The sequence below is a fragment of the Aspergillus foveolatus genome, assembly GCF_047715535.1.
Source record: "Aspergillus foveolatus strain CBS 279.81 unplaced genomic scaffold BDW70scaffold_44, whole genome shotgun sequence".
Taxonomy (NCBI): domain Eukaryota; kingdom Fungi; phylum Ascomycota; class Eurotiomycetes; order Eurotiales; family Aspergillaceae; genus Aspergillus; species Aspergillus foveolatus.
In genome coordinates, this window is record NW_027396108.1 from 182,737 (window position 1) to 205,518 (window position 22,782).

General features: G+C 50.7%; 7 protein-coding genes across 7 annotated transcripts; 4 read left to right on the plus strand and 3 right to left on the minus strand.

The window, feature by feature from the left end:
* Positions 1 to 603: 603 nt before the first annotated feature.
* BDW70DRAFT_169787 (uncharacterized protein) lies at positions 604 to 2,127 on the plus strand (the record flags this gene model as incomplete). The annotated part of the gene is made up of 3 exons (XM_073742768.1): positions 604 to 820; positions 860 to 1,668; positions 1,803 to 2,127. The coding sequence occupies 3 exons, from the start codon at positions 604 to 606 to the stop codon at positions 2,004 to 2,006; spliced, it is 1,230 nt and encodes a 409-aa protein (XP_073593814.1). The 3' UTR covers positions 2,007 to 2,127.
* A 295-nt stretch (positions 2,128 to 2,422) lies between these two features.
* BDW70DRAFT_88750 (uncharacterized protein) lies at positions 2,423 to 4,708 on the plus strand. Its single transcript, XM_073745113.1, has 2 exons — positions 2,423 to 2,800; positions 2,854 to 4,708. Exons 1-2 carry the CDS (start codon positions 2,441 to 2,443, stop codon positions 4,597 to 4,599), a joined length of 2,106 nt encoding a protein of 701 aa, XP_073593815.1. The 5' UTR covers positions 2,423 to 2,440; the 3' UTR covers positions 4,600 to 4,708.
* An 866-nt stretch (positions 4,709 to 5,574) lies between these two features.
* BDW70DRAFT_152035 (uncharacterized protein) lies at positions 5,575 to 6,676 on the plus strand (the record flags this gene model as incomplete). Its single annotated transcript, XM_073739377.1, has 5 exons — positions 5,575 to 5,617; positions 5,694 to 6,150; positions 6,277 to 6,327; positions 6,416 to 6,515; positions 6,602 to 6,676. The coding sequence occupies 5 exons, from the start codon at positions 5,575 to 5,577 to the stop codon at positions 6,674 to 6,676; spliced, it is 726 nt and encodes a 241-aa protein (XP_073593816.1).
* Positions 6,677 to 7,310: 634 nt separating this feature from the next.
* Positions 7,311 to 9,281, minus strand: BDW70DRAFT_140721 (endo alpha-1,4 polygalactosaminidase). The gene is made up of 2 exons (XM_073737669.1): positions 8,722 to 9,281; positions 7,311 to 8,657 (listed from the first exon to the last, which is right to left on the minus strand). The coding sequence occupies exon 2, from the start codon at positions 8,620 to 8,622 to the stop codon at positions 7,612 to 7,614; it is 1,011 nt and encodes a 336-aa protein (XP_073593817.1). The 5' UTR covers positions 8,623 to 8,657; positions 8,722 to 9,281; the 3' UTR covers positions 7,311 to 7,611.
* Positions 9,282 to 11,076: 1,795 nt separating this feature from the next.
* On the minus strand, positions 11,077 to 13,007 carry BDW70DRAFT_152037 (P-loop containing nucleoside triphosphate hydrolase protein; the record flags this gene model as incomplete). Its single annotated transcript, XM_073739378.1, has 2 exons — positions 11,077 to 12,231; positions 12,288 to 13,007. 2 exons carry the CDS (start codon positions 13,005 to 13,007, stop codon positions 11,077 to 11,079), a joined length of 1,875 nt encoding a protein of 624 aa, XP_073593818.1.
* A 3,249-nt stretch (positions 13,008 to 16,256) lies between these two features.
* BDW70DRAFT_169792 (FAD-dependent oxidoreductase) lies at positions 16,257 to 18,227 on the minus strand (the record flags this gene model as incomplete). The annotated part of the gene is made up of 5 exons (XM_073742769.1): positions 16,257 to 16,445; positions 16,496 to 17,422; positions 17,477 to 17,675; positions 17,723 to 18,122; positions 18,161 to 18,227. The coding sequence occupies 5 exons, from the start codon at positions 18,225 to 18,227 to the stop codon at positions 16,257 to 16,259; spliced, it is 1,782 nt and encodes a 593-aa protein (XP_073593819.1).
* A 421-nt stretch (positions 18,228 to 18,648) lies between these two features.
* On the plus strand, positions 18,649 to 19,872 carry BDW70DRAFT_162113 (uncharacterized protein; the record flags this gene model as incomplete). The annotated part of the gene is made up of 5 exons (XM_073741075.1): positions 18,649 to 19,126; positions 19,174 to 19,260; positions 19,311 to 19,502; positions 19,555 to 19,808; positions 19,855 to 19,872. 5 exons carry the CDS (start codon positions 18,649 to 18,651, stop codon positions 19,870 to 19,872), a joined length of 1,029 nt encoding a protein of 342 aa, XP_073593820.1.
* Positions 19,873 to 22,782: the final 2,910 nt, after the last annotated feature.

The following is a 22,782-nucleotide window of genomic DNA, read 5'->3' on the forward strand; positions in this document are numbered from 1 at the left end:
CACATGTACGTCTCAGGAATGCTGAGGGGTGTACCGCCAGTTATAGGTGATACCTGTCGCCCCTGTCACCCTAAGCCCTCATTGGCTGCCTGTCCCATTGAGACATGGGAATAGAGCCACTAGTTCATTCCTCATCATGGCATATCGAGGTACTTCTAAGATGCTATTCTTACAGATGCTTATTGACGGCTTCATGTGCAAGTCATACCTCGGACGGTGCGGCCATTATCGCGGTAAATTTTCGTTTCGCTGATTGGCGTGCTTACCCTGGGGTATACCTGTTTGCTACTCGGTATAACTCGCCCTGACACTGTCATGCGCGTACTGGATGGAAGGCGTCCCCAGGTGCGCAGGAATATGTGAGAAAAAGTTCCGGGCACATGCCGCGCTGAGAGGTCTGGCATGGACGCGCCAGGTCAGAGGACCTGTTCGAGTCCAGGGTGATGCTGCGAAGAAGCAGCCTCGAGATCATCTGGACTGCTGTAGTGTAACTCGCCCCGCTGAGAACTCCTGCTCTAGACACTGCTGGCCGTCCTCTTCCAACGCAGGGCTCAGCTGCATAAGCAATGGGCATCCCCACCAACATAAGCTCATCACCGCAACATGCATTCTTCAATCGGAACAATTCTCCTGGTTTTCGTCAGCATCTTGTTGGGATTGGTACCTGCTCTGCCTACCCCTGGAAGCGGCAATGATGACTTCCCCACAGGCGATAACGATACTATCTCGCGCGAATTTGCCATTATCGGCGGCGGCGCTTCGGGGACGTTTGCTGCGGTCCGTCTGCGGGAACAAGGAAATACCGTTGTTCTAATTGAGCGTGATAATCATCTAGGCGGACATACACATACATATTAAGACTCTGACGGTACGCCAATTGACTACGGCGTTTGGGTATACTCCGACTACCCCATCTCCAGGAGTTTCTTCGCGCATTTCAACATTACATTGACCACCGAATTCCTTAACGGAGACCCTGAAGCAACCCGGCGACTTGATTTTCTCACAGGACAGCCCGTCGCCCCGCCTGTCGGCAATGTCGTTGAGGCAATGACGCGCTACGCTCAAATACTAATCCAATACCCTTATATGATGGACGGGTGGGATCTCCCATATCCCGTCCCCGGGGATCTGTTGCTATCGTTTCAGGATTTCATCGAGAAGCATGATCTTCAAGCAGCCATAGAGACGCTCGCGCTGTATATGAAGGGATTTGACGAAGTCCTCCAGCTCCCCGCCGTCTACGTCATGAAATTATTCCATCTGGGTGTGGTTCAGGGTGTACAGACTGGCTTCTTGAGACCTGCAAGCCGAGCCAACTCGGATCTTTATAGGGCCGCTGAAGGAGAGCTTGGGGACGACCTCTTGCTCAGCAGCACTGTAGCCCATATTCAGCGTTCTGCTGAAGACACCGGGCCACAGCAGATTGTTGTCCGAACTCCGAAAGGTCATCAGCGCGTTCAAGCCGACAAGGTCATTGTCACCATCCCGCCATTACTGGGGGAATTAGAAAACTTTGATCTCGATGAGCGTGAATCAGAAATATTCGGCCGATTCGAAAATAACTCCTACTTCCTGGCGGTTCTGCGTATGTCAGGCCTCCCCGGCAACGGGACCCAATTCGTCAACAAGGCATCAGAGACACCGTATAATATCGCCCCCCGTGCCGTCTACACACGTCTTCGAGCCCACTGCCAGCCGAGATCTCTGGACGGCATTTTTCGGAGGAGGGTCGGCGCCGATACCTAGTAAGCAGGCCCGACAGATTATACTCGATAACGCTCTGTCACTGCGCGCTGCAGGGTATCCTATATCGGACCCAAATAGTCGCCTTTCGTCCCCACGTTCCGTATGCGTTGTACGTTTCTTCGGAGGAAATCGCCGATGGGTTCTATCGCGATTTGTATGGGCTGCAGGGATACAGGAATACGTTTTATACGGGTGCTGCGTTCCATACACATGATTCTGCGGAGATGTGGAAGTTCACCGAGAAATTTGTTGAATGAGCGTGTTTGGTCGACTAGGATTGGCTAAGATTCAAGTGATAAGGGTATACTTGCGAAGGCATTCCAGACCGCTCGATTGAATGCCCATCATGTATTTGCATGCTAATGTTTTTGTGCTCTGATACAAGTGGTGGCGTGGGCCGGCAATGACAAAGTCTCAGACTCACCACGCCAGAAGACAGGAATTTATGTCATTATGCTTGAGAGCAGAAACACGCCTAAAATTATCAACAAGGTCACTAAATCTATCGAAAGAAACTAGAGTAAACAAGCAGTAGGGACCGAATAGCGGCCTCTACAACTCTACACTTAACCACCCCACATCAGCGCTATACCTTTTCGGGCCTGACTAGGCACGACTCGTCACCCAACGCCGAAGCCAGCGTAAACACCATCGCCTCTTCCTCTCACCTTGCATTTGTTTCGTTCTCATAATGCCATCCTATTTAACTTCAAGCAATCACTGTGCCGTGCTTACCAAGAAGCGCCGGAAGATCCGGAAGGGAACAACTAGCTGCTGGGAATGTAAACGGCGGAAGGTCCGGTGCAGTCTTGTGGACAGCCCCGGTGGCGTCTGTAAAGCATGTCAAAGACGCGGTACGAAATGTTTGACTCAAGACTATCCGGTAGAAGATGAGGTGGAAAATGCGCCAGGAGGTTTGCGCATGGCTCGAGTGCCCGAGCCTAGCAGCCCGGCTGCCGCTGATTCTCCTGGACTTGGCCCAGGATCCCCTTTTCAGCGTATAATTGCTGATTCTGAGCGTGATAGGCGATCTATTTCGACGTCATTGGCAGTGCGTAGAGACCCAGCAGTTCTATCTTTGGTTGTATTACTGACCACGACTAGGATCCTTATGCGAGCATCTCTCAGGAGTTGTACGCCAGCTTACCATCGCGCAATGATCTCAGTATTATCTGCAATGTACTCGACCAGATCCCTATTCTATTCTATGCATTTATAACGTGCCCATATCCTATCGTGGAGAAGGACAGTCATGGCTTCGTTGAAAGTAGATTATTTCTCAACATCCCGGACCCGGTTCCCCACCCAGCTTTGCTAGCAAGGTATATGCTGCGAATTGTGATGGCACTTCAGTCTCTAGATCTCAAGAAATGTGGCGCGAAGCTCACTGGGCTTTCGGAGGCACCGCAGGTGATGACAAAGAGGCTGGCCGAAACGGCAATTCGCCTCGTCACCAGTCGCGACGAGCTGCTCGGCACAGTGGAGGGCATCGAATGCGTGATGATGGAGGGAAGCTACAAGGCAAACAACGGATATTATTGTCCTGCCTGGATTGCATTTCGCAAGGCGATGACCCTAGCCCAGGCGATTGGGATTCACCGACCGGGCCATTCATTGCGCTTGCTCGACCGTCATTGTAAGGTGGACGGCTCGTTCCTGTGGTATCGGGCTACTTATATCGACCGTTTTATGTGCTTGATGATGGGCCGACCTCAAGGCTCGATGGACTGCAGTATGGCCACCGGCGGGCCCTTTGAAGCTGATACGCCGCTAGGGCAACTGGAACGGGTTCATTGCGTGATCGCTCACCGGATCCTGGAGCGGAATGATGCGGGGATATATTCGGTAGAGAAGATTCACGATATTGACAGCCAGTTACAGAAAGCAGCGGAGATGATGCCTAGCGAGTGGTGGACGGTGCCGAACATAGCCCAACTAGACGGCTCTATCGGTTGGGAGATGCGCCTCGTATCCCAGATCAACCATTACGGCCTCATCAACCAACTCCACATCCCTTACATGCTACGGTTCGCGAACGCTGAGCAACTACAAAGTTACTCACAAACAACCTGCATCAACGCATCCCGCGAGATCCTTACCCGCTACATCGTTCTCGGCAACTCCAACAGAGTTGCATATACCTGCCGTGTAATCGACTTCTTCACCCTCTCCTCGGCCCTCCTTCTCCTCCTAGCTCATCTCCGCCAACATAGCCGCAGCCCGGGTGAGTTCAACCCCCTCGCCCATCAGCGCCAGAGCGACCGCGGCATGATCTCGCAAACACTAGATAACCTCCAAAAGATCGCTTGGGTAAGCCAAGACCGGATAATTGCCAAATCCGCCGACTTGCTGAGCCGTCTACTTGATATTGAGGGTGAGGCGGCGCAAGGCTCTGTCACCTATGTAGTACACAGCATCGGCTCCTCCGAGGAGGTCAAAGTGGAAACGGAACGCGGTCCCCCGCCACTCACGAGGGGTCTCCGCTTTTGTATACCCTGGTTCGGGTTTGTCAGGATTGAACGGGGATTTATCCCGTGTACGTCTTCTGCGGCTGAGATTGTGGCCGGGAAGGATATACTCCAATTTCGGCCGCCGACGCCGGTGGACCAAGATCCACTGGTAACTGACGCAACAAATCATCCGCCAGCAGGAGAACCGCCGGCGACTGGACCGCGATACGGACAAGAATCGGCGCCTTCGCAACAGCCGCAGCCATGGTACGCGGATGCTGGGATTGGGGTCGATGACTGGACAATGCAGGGGTTCGACATGTCGTTCTGGAACTGCTTCTTCCAGGGACCGAGTCTGGCCATGCCTTCATATGGGACAGGAATAGGAATGGAAATGTAGCGGAATCTGAAGCTGGCTGAACTAGCTTCTCTGCCTCTCGGCTTTCCGAGCGTGGTAAAAACGCTGCCTCAGAGGATACCCTTCAGCAAGCTGAGGGAGTTTCCTATGGCTCTGAAAGACCTATATCTACTGGTGTGCAATTACAGGGAGGCCACTCTTTCCTCCAGAGCACTCGACTAGACCTGAAGTCCCAGTCAGGTCAGTAGAGGTGGATTTCCTCAGCGGAGAAGAAAGAGAACGAATCTGCCCTGAAGTATCGAGCTATCAGGAGATAGTAACCAGAACAACCAGAAACCAGTTGGCTTCGACGCGCTAAAGGCTGGCATCGACGCACTAGAGTCGATGCCACCTACCCTCTCGATAGCAACTCCGAAGGGGCGCATTGTATGGCTTACTAATGTAGAAAAAGCTCGGTGGAAGAGACTTGGCGCTCGGTGGAAGACTGGGCTATTACCAAGCGCTTTGTTAGATAGAGCTTATCAATCCAACTACTGTCATAAGGCTGCACTTGAACTTATTCGTGAATGGCAGGCTGTAACTGTAGTTGTCTTGGGGTCATGCATTCCACACTAGCGGTCTACCTTGGTAGTCATCTCTCGCCATCCTCGCCCACTGTAGACTGCCGTAGCTTGGGGGGCCTCATTGTTTCGCCCAATTTTGGAGTCCAATAATGGGCTAAAATGTGTACTCTATGTAAAATACGACTTTCTGTCTGTAGTGTATGCGTATGCGTATATAGTTGACGGCGCTGAATAATGCTGTGATCGTGCAAGGTAGTGTCCATTTTCTTCCGCCGAGCTGGAGCAGAGCACGTAAGCCCTATTCAGACTCCACCAGTTCTTCCACCGCGGATAATATCTCTTGCAATGGGATGGTATAAATATATCGTTCCTGCTAGAGATGAACGAGTGTTCATTCACTACAGACCCTACAGTACGTGCCTTTTGGTTATCTGGTCAATAGATGGCATCCACCATGTCAGACTCAACTGTCGTCCTCGTAACCGGCGTCGCTAGAGGTACGTCTACCTCCATAGAGTCCATAAAGTTCTCAGCCCAAGCAAATGAACGGTACTAACAAGGAGACATGTACAGGAATCGGCCAAGCCCTGGCCAAAGCCTACCTCTCCCGCCCAAATCATACCGTCCTCGGCACAATACGCGACCCCTCCGCCCCATCGTTGTCAGCCCTAAGCTCGCACGTCCCAGCCCAGGACAGCCGTCTTTTCCTCTTCACGCTTGAATCCACTAACGCATCGCACTACTCTGACCTCGTTTCCTCCCTCACGACCGCTGGAATAACGCACCTGGACCTTGTGATCGCCAATGCAGGCGTTGCGTATCCCGCAGGCACACCGGCATCTGTAGACGTCGAGGATGTAAAGAACGTCTTTGATGTGAATGCACTGGGGACACTGAGACTTTTCCAGGCACTCAGGGGGTTTCTTGAGGTCGGTTCTAATGATGGAAAGAGAGTGAAGTGGGTGAGTATGAGCTCGGGCGCTGGCTCGATTGGCGGGTGTGAAGTGTACGGCACGCATAGAGTCGCCCCGTATGCGATTAGCAAGGCAGGAGTTAATTTGGTTACGGTGTTAGTGCCCACTACCTGTGCTTTCTCCTGCTCTGGAACGGAAAAGAAAAGTGTTCGGCTGAGGTGAGCTGACTGTCACCTGCGTAGGGCAATCCATGCGTCTGAGAAATGGCTGACTGCATTTGCGATTCATCCGGGGTACGTACCTGTTTGCCCCTCCCTTCTCCTTCTGTGACATCGTATATTGCACTCCTGGAACCCAGGGCTAATTGGAGGCCATGTGCAGCTTCGTCCAGACTGAGATGGGCAACAAAGGCGCGCAGATAATGGGCCTCAAGGAGGCGCCGAATACGGTCGAGGAGGCGGTTACGAAGACCTTGGCTGCGGTGAGTGTCGGAGCATACTTGATATAACATAAGCCTTTAAAGAGGTTAAATCGAGAGAGTCAAGACTAATACGAGGTCGTCGACAGATTGACAGTGCCACGCGCGAAGATACGTCGGGAAAGTTTCTGAATGTTATTGATGGGACAGAGGTTCCCTGGTGATGTTGGGACCAGAGTCGGCTTGGGATAAGATAGATAGGATGCGATGTAGAAGAGAGAATGAGAAAGGATATTGATACATTCTGTCCGCTCCTGTTGCAACCTCGTTGATCGATATCAAGCAATCTGCCATCATCCTGAGAACAACCCATAATAGTTAGATGAGGTTCCGCAGGCAGGTTTCACGCTGAATGGTAATGAGGAGATCACCTGAGGGTTCGTTGAGGTCATAGATCTACTGATGTAAATTGGTCCTCCCTCAACCACAGCATGCTTCCGTCAATATGATTATAGTCCTCATGGCGCTCAATCAAGAAGCCTGATAGTAAGTGAATGAGATAATCAACCCAGTCAAGTTGAGGACTCCGACAAAGAATCATTCACCCATTGCAGTTGCTCTACCTGCAGCAGGCAGCAGACATCATTCTAGAACAAGGCAGACCAACGGATTTAGTAAGCTCATCAGCACAATGCAAACACCTTCCACCTCTTCCTCTGTTTCGATTGAATGAGAAGGATGTAGCATCGGGGAGGATATCGTGCTTGAAAAAGATCTATGATCGTGATGGTGGTGGGATTGAGTGGCTGATATTATTGACGAGTAGGAAGAGATCTGGTCAACAGGAGAAGATGAGGGGACAGGGTGGCACGGTAAATATTGAGGAATCCCAAAGCTGTTGTAAGCTCTCTGGGGCTACGATAAGAATGCTATATAAGCGGAGAGCTCCCGACTTCCTAAAGTCACCGATACAGTGAATACATGAACAACTAATTTAGGCACAGTGTATGCTTGGCCGTGACATAGCTTCATTCTGCGCCAGTTTTGTAAAAGCCCAGGTCCTACCAGTACGGCTTTACAAGCACATCTCATCCAGCCCAACCCTTATGATCTCTCCCCTCCGCAATAAACCATAGACCGTTGTTAGCTAGGCGGCTACCTAGCAAGTCTGCACCCACTCATCCAGATCCATATCCTTAACCACCGTCGAAAACCCCTCTGCCCCCTTGAACTCCGCACAAAGGGCTACCTTGTCCACGCCTGACGTACTGACCTCTCCGTTTTCCGGGTATTCAATATGAAAGACCGGCTTGCCCTCGTCCACGAACTGCTGAAAGACATCACACTCATCATACTCAGCACACTGTTCGTTCACACTCCACTGCATATTCGCAATAACCCGAGGGATGATGGATCCGGCGTTCTTGAGGCCGATCGACAACCCCCGCGCATGAGCTTCGGCAGCAAGCCAGTTCACAAAGTCGGCAGAGTCTTCCTCCGTCAGCCCCAAACCGCCCTGGCCGTTGTTGTATGCGTCGACGTTATCGGGATCTACGCCGTCGCAGCCCTTTTCGACGGCCTGATCGAGCCGCGACGACATGATAGCTCGCACATTCTCGGAGCGCAGATCGATCCAGTTCTCGCCCGGCCAGTCGTCCAGTTCGGCGCCGAGCGAGGAGGAATCGAACGAGGAGGCGTCGGGCCGCCAGTCTTCGTAAGTGCCGGCGGAGAAGTAGCAGATCACTTTGATGCCTTGGGAGTGTAGGGAGGAGATCGTGGGCGAGGTGTTTTCGAAGAGGTCGATGTCGTAGATTGGGAAGGCTGGTGAGGCTGATTTAGAGACCGTATTGGGGGACAGAGCAGAGGAGAGGATGATTTGCCAAGGGGAACCGACTTCCGGTTGCCAGATCTCGTTGCTGCTGCTGCTGCTTGTAGTAGGGCCGGCTGCGTCCGCGTCGACAACAGTGGTGACCTGGGTGGCAGTTGGCGTAACACTTGGAGTGGAGGTTGGGGTGGGAGCAAAGGTATGAGTACTGGTTAGGGTTCTGGTCCTTGAATGATGGTTGTGGTCCCAGTGGGCATGGCGAAGAGGTATTGCGTTGGTCAAGGCCGCCAGGGCGACGAGGAAGGTGATCAGGATGGGCATATTCCAGAGAGTTAGAGAGGCCATGATTGAGATGGAACCGTTTCAAACGATAGATGATCCTAGATCGCTTAGCCATTCACCCAGAACAAGATTACCGCAGACAACCGGGGTAGCCATCCTCACCTCTGATATACAAAAAGAGGGAAAAAAAAGGGAAAATAAGCAAAAAGGTCTGCACGGCAGACACACGAGAAGAGTGTTAAGGAGAGACAGAGAAGAAGATTCGGAAGGAGTGTAATGCAAAGCCTGCTTTGCTGAAGTTGCCGGCTGCCAGTTAGGAATCGACGCTGGAGTTGAGCATCCAGACCAAGGACCAGCGCGGCTTTTATATCAGCTTCCAGCCCTACCCCGCGACAGCCCTGCCAAGCAGAGACGTCTCTCGAAGAGAGGTAAGAGCGGGCAAATACAACCCTTGGACAATTTTACTTTGCCAGGCCAAGGCATGTCCTGTGGGCCGACTGGCACGATGGCGAGATACGTCAAGAGAGCCGAATAGATCGATCGAGACATTCGAGTCAGGATCCAACATGTTGGCAGATGAACGATAATGATTGGGTGCCCAGAGTATGTATATCATAAAAATCAGGACGGCGGCTTGCTCCGAGGGAAATTCCATCGCTCCTCGACGAGGATTTTGGGCTGGGGGCATAGCGGCTCTGGCCACTGGGCATGCTTTGCTGAAGATACAAACAATAACATGAAACGGCCCTGGTAGTGGCCCTACATAACAACGTAATAAAATTCCGAGCAAGCGCTGAGTGGCGTCAGTGGCGGATCATGAAACACATAATCCTTCCTTTGGTCTGCCAATATTAAAGCGGGAAGATCAGGCACCATCCCACCTCCAGCAAATCTGGCCCATCAGATCTCGAATGGGCAGTTGCCCGTAAGCAGGCAGGTTTCATTTTCTCTGTACTAGTGTTCTAGCCCTCGAGGTGACAGTGTCAGGATGCAGGGTCTGTCTCGCTAATGCATGCTAGTATATGCACCTCAGGATAGATTTCCCCGTCAAATGGCCCAGCATTGTTCCCCTCACTTTGGCCGGTTGTTCAGCTTGAGCAAACCAGTGCCATAGTCCAGCGCTAAGGAATCCAGCGTCAAAGGGCTCAGTGACTCGGCAGAGGAGTATACTCTAAATCAACATTTGAGCGTACGAATCCTACTACTCCGGAGTGATACTGTGGACACTGGCAGTCCACGAGGTGCCTTGATCAAATCGCTACATCATCTGGAATAGCCGAAAAAGGAGTCTAGTGCTGGTAGATGCAAGGAAATCCTGGCAAACTGGCTTACGGAGCCGATACTGTGCGGATTTTGCGTTCCTGGGCTCGTCGCTCTACTTGAGGACAGGAAAATTAAGGCTTCTCGAGCGCGTCAAAAATTTCATCTGTGGGGGTTAGTTTCCCTGATACCGATATAAAGAACCTGGCCCTAGCAACGATAGTGCTGTTAAATAATGCTGTGCCGTGGCAAAGACCTCTTCAATAATGCTCAATAGCGTGGTTGAGAAATTGAGCAGGAGCTCAAGGATTCTAAGACCTCTTTGTCATGACAGGATCCTTAGCAGTGAAGCTGGAGGTTGTCAAGATCCTGGTTATCCTCCCTGATTCTTGATGTAAGGCATCACCGTATATCTGGGGTGTCTAACTAAACGAAGCGATGGCTAATGAGAATCGACCAATGAAAGCTTGTATTGATATTGAAAGGATTGCTTTTTAGATCTATATCAAAACGATGCCAGGAAAGCTCCACCAGCGCCGCTTGCTTTGGCTCTCAAGCAATGCCGTTGGGCCCGGGCCCTGTAGTAAACGGGTGCTGATCGGACCTCTGATTGGGATGAGCTGGCGGGTCGGCGTCGACTTCCTGGCGCCTCGCACATTTTGACCGTACTGGGGATATTTCCAAGAGATGTTGCTGGGTGTTGCCTGACACCGACATGGGCCCATGGCACATGGGCTGTCAAATATCCGCCCCAGAATGCTTTTCCATGCTGACTTAGTTATAGAGGCACCTGTCCGTTTACCTGGAATATATCAGCTTGTGTTATAGCTAGCTGGGGGCCATTTATAGTGTATTCATGATACTAGATTCTAGGTCGTCACATATCTTGATCCTGGAGTCTTGTAGGGAGAAAATGGACCTGATATGCATATGTTTTAGTTATTGAAGAACCAGGCATACATTATGAATACAGAATGGCATTTCAAGATTTCTATTCAAAGCTAAAAAGCGCAAAGCCTTCAGCTCGTGTGTTAAATGTGATTTCAAACTGAAAAACAGGAAGAATTCTCTCCTCTCCACCCTCTTCCCCCGTCCCATTGCGGATTACTGTAGGTCACTATCACACCCAACTACCAATATCGCGTCATTGCTTCATTACAACTTCACCTCGCAAAAGGTCCCTAACTTCGGCTGTAGCTTTACTTCTGACTTCGCCTCTCAACTGGAATTTTGCGTCGCTGACGATTTCCGCTTCCTTTAAATGCCTGCGATAGCGGCGGCATCTACCTCCTGTGACGCGCTTAGAACAGTCCGAATCTGTGCTAGCCCGAGGCTTTGCGTTTGTTGGTAAGATAAAAGGGTGGCAATCTTTACAACGTGCTTGATCTGATGGCCATTCAACGGCAGCTGGGACAGCCGGTCATACACCTTGTCTGTGATGGCCGCTTCCGCCTTTGAACGAGCAATAGACTGCCTCCATATCTGTTTTCTAGCGGATGCACTGAGCTCGGGAAAGTGCATGGTGAAATGGATGCGGCTTTTCAGCGTTTTGTCGGTGGTATCTGCTCGACCGGTGGTTATTATCATGACCCCGCGGTAGTATTCCAGCAACCTGAGAAAGACGGCATCGATCTTGTTATGCTTAAGGCGTTCAGAGGGCCGCTCTTGCAGGAGAGTATCGCATTCGTCAATGAGGAGCACCGCATCCCACTTCTCAGCCAGCATGAATGTACGCCTCAGCCTCTCTTCAACACTCGACGGATCTTGTTCAAATTCCCCGGCACTCAGAATGTGCAAGGGCTTCCGGAGCTCCTCCGCAATGACCCTGGCTGTCAGTGTCTTGCCGGTGCCAGGGCTCCCAGCAAAGAGCAGGCTGACACCTAGACCTTTATCTTCAATGAGATCGTCCAAGGCCTCCTTGCCGTTGCTCAGTCCGGCCACAAATGCGAGCACCAGATCTCTGTAACCAGGTGGCAGCATCAATTCAGCAAAGGCACTATCATTCCACTTGATCTCCGTGATGCCGTCTAGGTCGAACTCCAGCCACCTCTTCAATTTCAGTGAAAAGCCTCGGACATAAGGGGAGCAAAGCCGTAAGTGCTCTTCCATGACCTCTTCCATGGGACCGTGTGAGTCGCCGCTTACAGGTGCAGCCAGGATAGGCATACTGCCATTGGTGATCCGGGTCGAAGACGCTTCTTCGGAAAATCTGGCATCGCTCCTCTGCTCTTCTCGTTGACGCATAGTGTACTGCCTCCCTTCGGGTTCCGTCACGCTCTCGTGACAGTGCTGCTCATCCACGGCATAAATCTGGGGCGCGTCTGTGTCCGAATTTAGAGGCATCAACGCGATACGGTGTTCGTAATCCGTCTCAAAATAAGAGGCCGCATCAATGACAACGCGATCGTCAAGCTTAAGTCACCAACGATGAGTAGAGGATCTCTCAAATCTTTGATGGACTGACTCACATTCCTTGCAATCTCCTTCCACTCCACCTGATACCGAATCAAACCCGAGAATGCCACGTACCGAATGCCGCAGAGATCCCGGAAGCGTTCGCCACGGCTAGTCGCATTAGCCTCTACCTCTTCTCTTGATGGGTGAAATATGACCGGGAAGACGTCGAGTTCGATTATAGATTTGTCGCCGCTGAAGGGACGGATCTCAAAGTCTTGCGTGACATAGCCAAAGCCCTTGCCGTCCCAGTCCACGAACCGGGCGGCAATCTTAAGACAACCTTCTCCGTCGTTGTACTCGCAACTGCGTACTTTGAACAACCGCTCATGCCCCGCAACCTGGGAGACGACAAGGACGTCTGGTTCAAAGAGTGCCCACAGCATAGAGTATGTGATAATCTTGTGGTGTAATAGGTTGTTGATCTCCGCCACCGTACCCTCGAGCCTTGTTCTGAGCACGTCGATAAGCAACTGCGTATATGCTGCAGCTGCCTGCCCTCTCTTTTTCTGTCGTCTGAGAATCTCGCCTAAACGGTTCCAGCGGTATATAAATGGATGGAAGGGGGCATAGAAAACAAGCTTCTTGAGAGCATGCGAAGTGATGCCCTTGTCCTCGAAGACTTCGCTCAATGTCTCCTTCAACGACGGGCTCTGGACGACAATAGAATGCAGTGTCAAGGCGTTACCGGCACCGTCTCTGTGGCTCTTCGCCATACGCACAGTCAACGCCATCCGCTTCGTCGGAAGGTGCTGCTGTTGCTCATTCACTGTACGTGAACTGCCGGGGTATTCGGTTACCCAGTTCTTGCAACAAGCGCACTTTGGAGGCCCTTCATAAACCGTCTGAATCGCACATTCAGTGCCATCAGTCGGGGGAAGCTGATTGCCGCCAGTCATCTCGGTTGCCGGCCCCTTATCCTGCGATTTCCGACCTGGAAGCCGTACCGGCATGGTTGATAAGGACCGTAGAGGACCGTGCTGTTGCCGCACACTGTTTTACCCAGAACGTGTCCTGTCTTGAATAAGGGTTCCTGGTATAGACGCTGGTTTGAAAGTGTGATGCTTTGTCTGACCTGACTTCTTGAAGAAATTCCCATGATCACGGGCTGACCGCATACGGGCTGACTGTATCGCTATTTTAGGCAGTAGTGTTGTACAGCATTGCTCGGGCGAATGGGGGCCATTATGGCATATTGGGCTAGGGCTTATCCAGGCTACTTATGCCACTGCCAGCCTTGCATTCCTGGCCCCGGGGCGGAAACGGCTTACTCTGGTCCCTGAATTGCAAGGGCCAATGGACTCTTTTATTTTGGTCTGCCTGACTTTCGCATTTCATGCGGTCTTTCCTGTCTAAGTGATCACTCGCGCCATCATTGCTAAACTTTGTTTATTCCAATACAGCTGCTGCATTGTTCGCCCAACCGGCGCACAAGACGAAATTATCTAACAATCTTGACGATGAGCTTCTCTTCTCACTGGGCTTTCTCAATCTATTAGTATTGGCCTCGAATATTCTGCAATAAATGCGTCTTCGTCTATTCTACAAGCAATCTGCCTAGATCGTGCCGGGTATAACCTGAGCATGAAATTGACATCGACAACCACATACGGTTAGGTTATAATCAATAGGCTGCTCTAGACAGAGAATCCATGATAGGAAAGCACTGATTACCCCAATTCCCCGCAATATTGTTATATTGACTACCTATATCTGACCGTCTTACACGAGACCTTACATCTAACCCTAATTACCTATTCCTGCTGCTAGCAGATTAATTCTTACCTGCATATTTTCTCTTTCTACCCACATCTAAGCCATAAAGTCTCTACAATAAGGCTAACACCTATAACATATATTTTAATAGAGTCGGTATGCTTTCCTGCTGTAGGTTGTAGTATAATTGTAAATAATCATTTATTATTTTTATCTTTATATCCAAAATGCAAACTTTTAGTCCAGCGATGGATTAGATATTGTAAATATTCTTATTAGCTAGTAATAAGCTGAAGTTGATGGTGCAATATATTTGCAGCAATGATCAACCAGTGGTTTGGGGATTTATATAACAGCGCCAACATTATCATCCTAGAATTGATCTCGGCCTACTGAAGCCTGTAGAAGGCAGCCTCTTGGCGAATACACATAATGAGCATGATGACTGTCTTCCGGGAACTAGATAAATGCTGCTTGATTGGATTGATTAATACACAGATTGCCCTCGCGAAAAATGCATATTTCGGGTAAGTAGTTTGGTAGACTTAGAAGTTAGCAATTCCTGAAAGATTTTATGATGTTCTAAAGAACAAGGTGTGCTCAGAGCGAGCGTCTTTTCTAGGGAGAAGGGATTGAGGAAATGCAGAAAAGTTCTTACCAATATTGACAAGGCAACTGGGATCTGTCACAGGCTATGGCCTGGATCTTGGTTGTCGGCCATGCCCTCAACCTGGTTCTAAATAAGGTTTCTGCAACATCAGTGTACAGCCTCGGAATTGCGGCCTTGTAGGAAAAGAGATCCGTCCTCGTAACTTCGGGAAAGAGATCCGTCGGCATGCAAGTCCGGGAAGTCGGAAGTCTTGACGTATGATTGGGAAAGGTTGATAAAAGGGAGGAGGAAGATATCTGCGTTTCTATCTTTTGTTTTTTTCTCTAAGCTTGTGATATTCGTGAATACAGGACAGCTAGTTGAAAACAATACTACCTACGCCCGTTACAGGATCGGGCTTTCACAGGATACCATAAAAGTAACAGAACATGATCTGCCTATATTTCTAGAACAGATTTGTGAAGATCTGACTGGACGAGATGTTCCACAAGAGTAGCCTGATAATGAATGACGTTATTCAAGCCTTGATTGCCATATCTGTCCTCGTATTTCTGCTGCAATCATATGTCGATACCTTAGATCCAGGATGGAAATCAGTAGCACGCCTTGCAGGACTTCTGAAGGACCAGAAATTATGCAACAGGAACAATCTATTGAGGACGATGACAATTACCACTCTTCAGGTGGGGAGCTCTTTTGACGTATGTTAGCTGGAGATGGGTTGCGGGTAGATCTAGCAAACCCTAACTCCCGCCGCAGTGCAGACACGCTTTATCTATGAATTAGCTGAAATCTCGCACATGGAAAGGTAGCATTCACTTCATCCATAGCGAGCTATACATTTCATACGCCTTGGGCACCCTGTACAACGTCCTGACCGAAAGCTTACCCTTGGACATCATGTCGTGCATCACGGTGCAGGCGATAGTCGATCTGAGCACCCAGGATGCCATTGTGCTTTTCACCTTTGCCGCTATATAGCAAGTGAATTGGCCACTCAAAATACTCTCTTCCATGGAGCCCTTTGCGATCTGCGGGCTTTTGACCGGTACGAACGGTGTTTCATAAATGAAATTCATTATCGGAGATAAGGTACCTAGTGAAATTAATCCTGGCTTTTGCTGCCATCAGAGGAGGGTGCGCCCTTCTCAGATCCAGCTTGGATCGAACGCTAACTACCACTCTTCAACCTACTTGGGGGAAAGCCAGATCTGGTGTTAACGGTGCCGTCCACAGTGGCAAAACTCTATTCAATACCTCGTGGTATACTTCTACAAAACAATTCTTTGCCACCCAACCCTTATCCATGCCGAAGCAGCCGGATTTCCCGAGAGCAGTGCTGGTAGGGTTTTTCCAGTACTTAGCCCGAACCTCCCAGGATGAGCGTCTCTCCCATGCATATCATTAAGGAATGCCAAAAATAACACAAATTTCCGAGTACATCACTGGATTAGAGCCAGATCTTGTGGCCGGTTGCGCACATTGAACTCCATGCAGCAATCATCGACGCCAGCCCTTATGGACATATCACGGAAAAATGGATAACGGTTGTTATATAGAACTCATGGATAGGCCGCGGTCTAATTATGCCACTACCAATTCAAGTACATAGCAGGTAGATTACAGCTATCTTACAGCCCCGCATCTTTGATTTATATCACTTGCGGGAGCAGAGCGGGCCAAACTTCAGACCAGGCAAGTCGTGCTCGGACCATGATGGACTTTCGACACAGGTTGGGCAGTAGAAAAGACCGTCGGGGTCATATTTGTTCTTAATGGCAAGAAGCCTCTTGTAGTTGGCAGCACCGTAGAAGTCTTCTTGCCACCAGGGATCATTTATATCGGCCTGGGATAGTATTAGCCTAAGTGCCTTGAGAAAGAGAAGGGCGGATGTACCTCATTCATATAGCTGCCCATTCCGGGGGTAAAGCGGCGCATTGCCGCATACTTGTTGTAGGTGATATCTTTCTTGACACTGTTCCCATACGCCTCTCCCATGGACTCCAGCCAGCCACGGGCAACTTCGTGGACAAGGTACGTTGATCTCCAGGCAGGGTGTGTGCCGCTGTACTCTGGCTTCTCGAGGACCTTGCCGCCACCGACCAAGATGACCTGGTTGATGGTCGTTTCAGCCGGAGCCCCGGCCAGAGTCCCAATCAAGCTGCGCAGCGAAGTGTGGTTGGCCGTCAGGGCAGTTTTGTCAAACATACGAGACGCAAGTGCCATTTCAGGCGACCCAGTTTGCTGGTGGACTCCAGACAGCGTGCGGTAGTAGGCTGCGTAGGAGGGGAACTCAAACCAGTTAACAGAAACGGCCACCGAGCGATAGGCCGACAGTTTCTTCAGGACTGGCGCCAGAGTAGCCTTGGCTTCGGACAGTGACTTGTTTCTTGCGGCCAACGCATGTTGATATCCTGCGGACGAGTTGCCGTAAGTAGTGGTCGGGTCCAAGATTGACCATGAGCCGTAACCGGAGAATCCGTAATCATTCAGTGCAGGATAGGCTTCATAGAGGTCCGTGATAGCGTCCAGCAGCTGGCTTGTGTTTTGGTCGGTTGGTGACGATAGCACAAGCGAGTGAGCAACCATTGGCGTTGACGGGTACGCCTTGATGGTGAGAGAAATGACCACTCCATACGTTCCACCGCCGCCACCGCGAATCGCGGTGAAAAGGTCCGGATGTGAGCACGGGTTTGCAGTGACTATGCTCCCGTCGGCAAGAATGACCTGAGCCTCGAGGATCTGGTCAGTTGCGAGGCCGAAATCGCGCATGGCGGGAGAATGGCCGCCTCCTTGGATGTAACCTCCAATGACGCCGACAGTCTGGACATGTCAGTGTGTGGCAGAATAGTTATAGAGTATCTGAGGATAACATACAGGATCGCCTCCTCCGACGACGACCAAGTCACGAGCGAAAGCCTCTTCGTAGACGTCGTCCCATACGTAGCCACCAGCAACCGTGAACGCAGCGCCCTTCCAGTCGGATTTGGCGCAACGACTCTCGAAGGACTTGTGGTGGATGATTCCCTTGCGCAGGTATCGCATCCAGATTTGAAGAGATCCGTAGCCCGTAGACCTGCATTATGTTAGAAAAGTACCGCAGTGAAGAGATAAAACACGTACCTTCCAAGGATATCGTGGCCTGTGTTTCGCACGACAAGCCGAACGTTATTTTTACTTGCGAATGCAATACCTGCCGCCAACTCCTCTGGCTCCGTCGCATTGACGGTGTATACTGGAGAAGACCCTAAGCGACAGTCACCTGCCTGGGCTCCGCTGAGGACGACAGGGCAACTGTCGTCGACGGGATAGCAGTAGCCAATGGGTTCCAGCATTTGAAATGTCGTGTTAGACCATTGCTCATCGACGTACTCGCACTCCTGCTTGCTGTATAGGGGGCCGGGGTAGCAGGAGACGGCCGGGGGCAGGTTGCGGATCAGCTTTCCAGACACCGTCGAGTTCAGCCTATCCCAATCGATTTTCTTCCAGCAGCTATCATGCGGCGCCTGCACCGGGTCAGCACCTATTTGGAGGCGAAGAGAGATATACCGACGCATTTACATGCGTGCGACGAGGCCGACGCTTGGCCGAGGCCGGCTAAAACGAGCAGCCCCAAACTTGACTTCATTGCTGCAACTACAGGGTTATCGAACAGAAAACTAAGCTTGCGAATGAGCAGCATGGCTTGGATTTATCGAACGGAGGAACGGCCTCAAAGCCGAGGATACGAGTGGCTAAGCGTACTATTCATCTCCGCGTCGGTGCGCTAATCAAGCAACTTGTCAAGTAGTTCATTACGCATTGATTAATTTAATTAGCTGGCCATGGCTGTCGAAAGCCAGGGCCTCTGCTAATGTAACCTCGCCTATCAAGGATATTGTCTACTGCAGGGGTGCGTCCCATCTTCAACAGAATCCTGACGGGGTTCCTGCGCCTTCTGCAGGTGTGCAGATGGTGCTGATGACGAAGGCCCGGCGCTGGGTTTTGAAATATGAAGCCTTGTCCCTCTCACCAGCCCTCGGTCCCTTTAAGTACTATACGGATGAAGCATGGCCTCCTCCACGAATCTGTCGGAGAGAGGGCTGATCGCGGTGACCTGGACAGGCGCCGGGCTGGGGATCCTCTTCACCGGCTGTCGCCTGGCCATCCGTTTAACGCGACTAAAGCGACTGCTGGCAGACGACTATGCCATCCTCGCCGCGCTATTCTTTCTCATATCGAATGCGATCCTGCAAACGCTTCAGGCACCGCATCTCTACTACATGGTCCAGACCCCGCAGGGCGGCGACATCGCTCACCATGCGGTCATGTACGTTCACTACGAGTTTGTGATCATCGCTCTCTTCTGGACTGTCCTCTGGAGCGTCAAGGCAGCCTTTCTGGCGATTTTCTGGAAGACCACCGACCAGCTGCCGGTCTATCGCCGCTGGTGGTGGGCCATTCTGGTATTCTGTATCCTGGCCTATATCGGCTGCTGGCTGGCCTCTGCACTCAACTGCCACCCGCCATCAGCCTATTTTAAACTCGGTATGTACGGCGAGGTTCGTATTCTCTGCGCGTGCTGAATCCCGTAGGTCAATGCAACAAACCTATCGATCAGCGCGGGTCTCTTATTTCCATCTCGTATAGCACCGCCGTGGATATCTTCAGCGACTTGATGAGTATGTGGCCCGAACGCAGACTTGATGTCAATCGCCTTCTGACTTGCCAGTTATGACCTTGGCTTTATGGATCGTGTGGTCAACGACCATCTCTCTACGCCAGAAGCTCGGACTGCTGGTCGTTTTCTCGCTAGGCGGCATCATCATCGCTTTCGCTGTCGTGCGGGCCATCAATATCCTGGGCCGGTCCTATACCGACGCTGTTGGCCTGGCTGTCTGGGGCATCGCTGAGTCCTCCATCTGTATGTCTGAACCCGCAACACCAATGGATCTCGCGTTGCTAACCATGTCAAGCGGTCATTGTCGGATGCCTGCCACCGTTCAAGACCTTCCTCTCCCGCAACAACTCGACGTACGTCTCCCGCTACCCTCCTGTCTATGCCCAACGCACGATCAGCCAGAAGCGACCCGTTTTCAGAAACGCGAGTTCGGATGAGATGCCGCTAGACCCTGAATACGAGATGACGAGACCTCGAGTCGGCGTCTCAAGTGGAAACGCTCGATCTAACGGCTCGGACGAAGGCGAAATTCGAGTCACCCACGGCTTTGTAAGTGTCGCGATGCGCCGAGGATCATCCCAGCTAAATCAGACAGAGTATCCTCAGGGAATGAAGGGGGATTGCCGAATGAGTTCGCTTTAGGGGTCAATTACGGGATACCAAGAAGCAACTCCTGATGCGCTACTCAAAGATCAATGGCGCTGAGGGAGGGAAACAGTATACTCAAAAAAAAATCAAGGTTATCGAAAAAAATCAAGGCTATCGAGCTTGCCCGCCTCGGTGTGTACGGACTTGCGCCGTGACCGCAGGGATCAGATGACGGCACGAGAGACAAGGATCCGAATACGCTGACGATTGAGGATCCATACCAAAGAGACTACTGCTCGCTTGGAGAGGGGCACGAGACGGTTGCGCTGGGGATGACGTGCCAGCGGTCGCCTACTCTTTAGTGCTCAGTTAGTTCCAACACGGCTCCAAGGCCGGGGCAGTGCCCGATAGATCACCGGCATCCACAATAACAATGCAAAGGACCACTGGTCACCCAACGCCCCTTGACTGTCAAGAAGCCAATGAAGTCAATGAAGCCAGTCAAGCCTTCTGAAGCATCGCCAATATGTCCTCTTAACCGAGAGTGTCAGCAGAGCCATTCTAGCGTGCTATACTGTCCCGCGTCAAAGTTGTAAGGGGATGAAACAGCATTCTAACTGACTAGATGTGGCATCTGCCAGGGCCACCCATCTCCAGCGATAGTCTCGCCCTCTCTACCCAGTACAGTCGTGACATGTGGCAGGTATGTTGTCTCCGCCGAAATACGGCACTGACTTGATTAGAAGCACCTGACGATCTCATTGGCTGACGTCTGTTGTTTCACTAGTCTGTATCAGGAATAGTCACATCTCGAGGGCCTGTGTCACGTGATTAAGCTTACGGCTCTGGCGGTGCTCAGGCCTCTACTTGATCCTTCTTGACAACTTATAAGATTACATTCTCCCGTCATGTTACGGGGAATAATCTGGAATGGGACTACTCCGGAGTCTACAGTCGATGAACCCTCGGCTACTGCCTGTGCGCAAGGTCCTTTCCTCTGCCGGTTATCCCGCCCGGCATACCCGGAAGCATCTCGCCAGTCCAGGTCTTCTACCCAGCAGAGAGGTACTCGCCAGCCATACAACCTTGGTCGAGGTTGGATTGAGTGTGTCTAAAGCAGTATAACTCGCGTAATTGCAAAGGTAATATTTAGGGATTTTGTTCAACACGAAGCGCAATGGATCCAGACCGTGGTTTGATCCAGTTCGGCGGTGCCATCGATGACCGGTCAAGAGTTAGCGGTGATCTCTTTCTGAAGGGTTACTCAAGAGTCATCTCTCTGCCCTGTCGAGAGTAAAACCGACATAGACGCTCAGCGTTTCGCCGGGAGGATTCCAATCTATCCGCTAGGGCTGATCTACGAAGACGAACGCCATCTAAGGATTCTACTGTTATGAACGGAGTTGATGCCTTGGCATGTTAGCCACCACAAATGGAATGGGTTTACGGGTGTATGTCGGGTGATAAGTATCCTTAGATCATCTAAAACGCTGGCTGAAGCCGAGGCTAAGGGTGTTGGAGGTAATCGGTGGGTCCGTGTATGCCGGCATGACCAAATAGTGGTATTAGTTGCTGTGAGAGCCGCTGGTCAGCGACTCCCTATCATTTAAAGGCAGAGAGTAACGCTGCTAAAGATTTGCCAGAGTCGAGACTTTGCGGCGGCATTTTGACAGTTCCAGTCGGAGTGTCGAGCAGGCAATGAAACGGGCTATTATTTCGTCCTCTTATTGTTATTAGTATGGGTATATAATGTAGATCAGCAAGGTAAGAAAAAAGACCGTTCTGACGAGTCAGTTCAGTGACGTTGTATGAATAAATGGGAGGTGAGTCGAGCTGGCCGCGATTCAACTGAGGTTGCTCAACAGTGAAACTGCTTACATTCTGAAGTGTCTCTCGCGGTCCTAGAAGCAGATGAACAGAGCTCCGGCAGGGCACTGAACTGGAGTAGCACCAGTGTTACTATGACTAAATGATGGCCAACATGAGCGTCATCAGTAGGCATATTCACTTTACTTGACATCACTTCAATCTTGCCATAAATCATAGAATGGTTCGCAGTGTAGGCGCAACTAAAAGAGACATCACCAAAAGAGACATACAGAACTGTTTGACCCGTGGAATACCAGAAAGTTTGCGTCATCCGTTATTGGAGGTTGTTGTTCCAATATTTAGAGTCGCATCTATGGGTAGTGGTCTATATGGCTGACATAGAGTGCCTTGAAAGGCATTGGTCCTTTGTGGGCCAAGCCAGGTACTTGCCCGGCACCATACGGCCCTTCTCCCTTGTGCATTCGGCGGTAGGTTAATTCTCAAGGAAACATGTGCCAATACAGCTGGGGTCGTTATCGAGTTCCCTCATGGCGTAGATGTTTGGTACTGATAGAACGGAGGAGGACAGGTTATAGCAAGATAGAGGCCTAAATAGGAGGCAGAGAGTCTTTGATAATCTGCCCCAGGCCATTTCTGTATGTGCAGTTTGACATTGTTGAATGGCATGAGTAGCAGTAAGACGTACGTAACGATTTTATATTGGCCTAAAAGTGATTATACACGATCATACGGGCTGTAACTGAGAACATAATCCTACAACGTTGGCCTCATCTTCACGCTTCAATCAGTGCTGGATTATGCCCTGTAGAACAGCCCATGTGAGTGGCAGTGGGAGGAACGGCCTGGATAGAGACAAACCGACTACATTTGGAAGCGCTCACATACGTTCCCTTAGTGAAGATAAACTACTACTTCTGTGCAGGCACTTGCTAGTAGTTATATTTGATATATATCATTTACCTTTCTACCATATTCAATATACCCTGAGCCTACTTTTACTGATAGCATGTTAAAAGGTATAGGTTCTCGAATAATAACCATATACTTCTGCATGGCCTAGGAGTTGCTCTCAAGTATTTCAGATATTATCTATTTATGTAAGGCC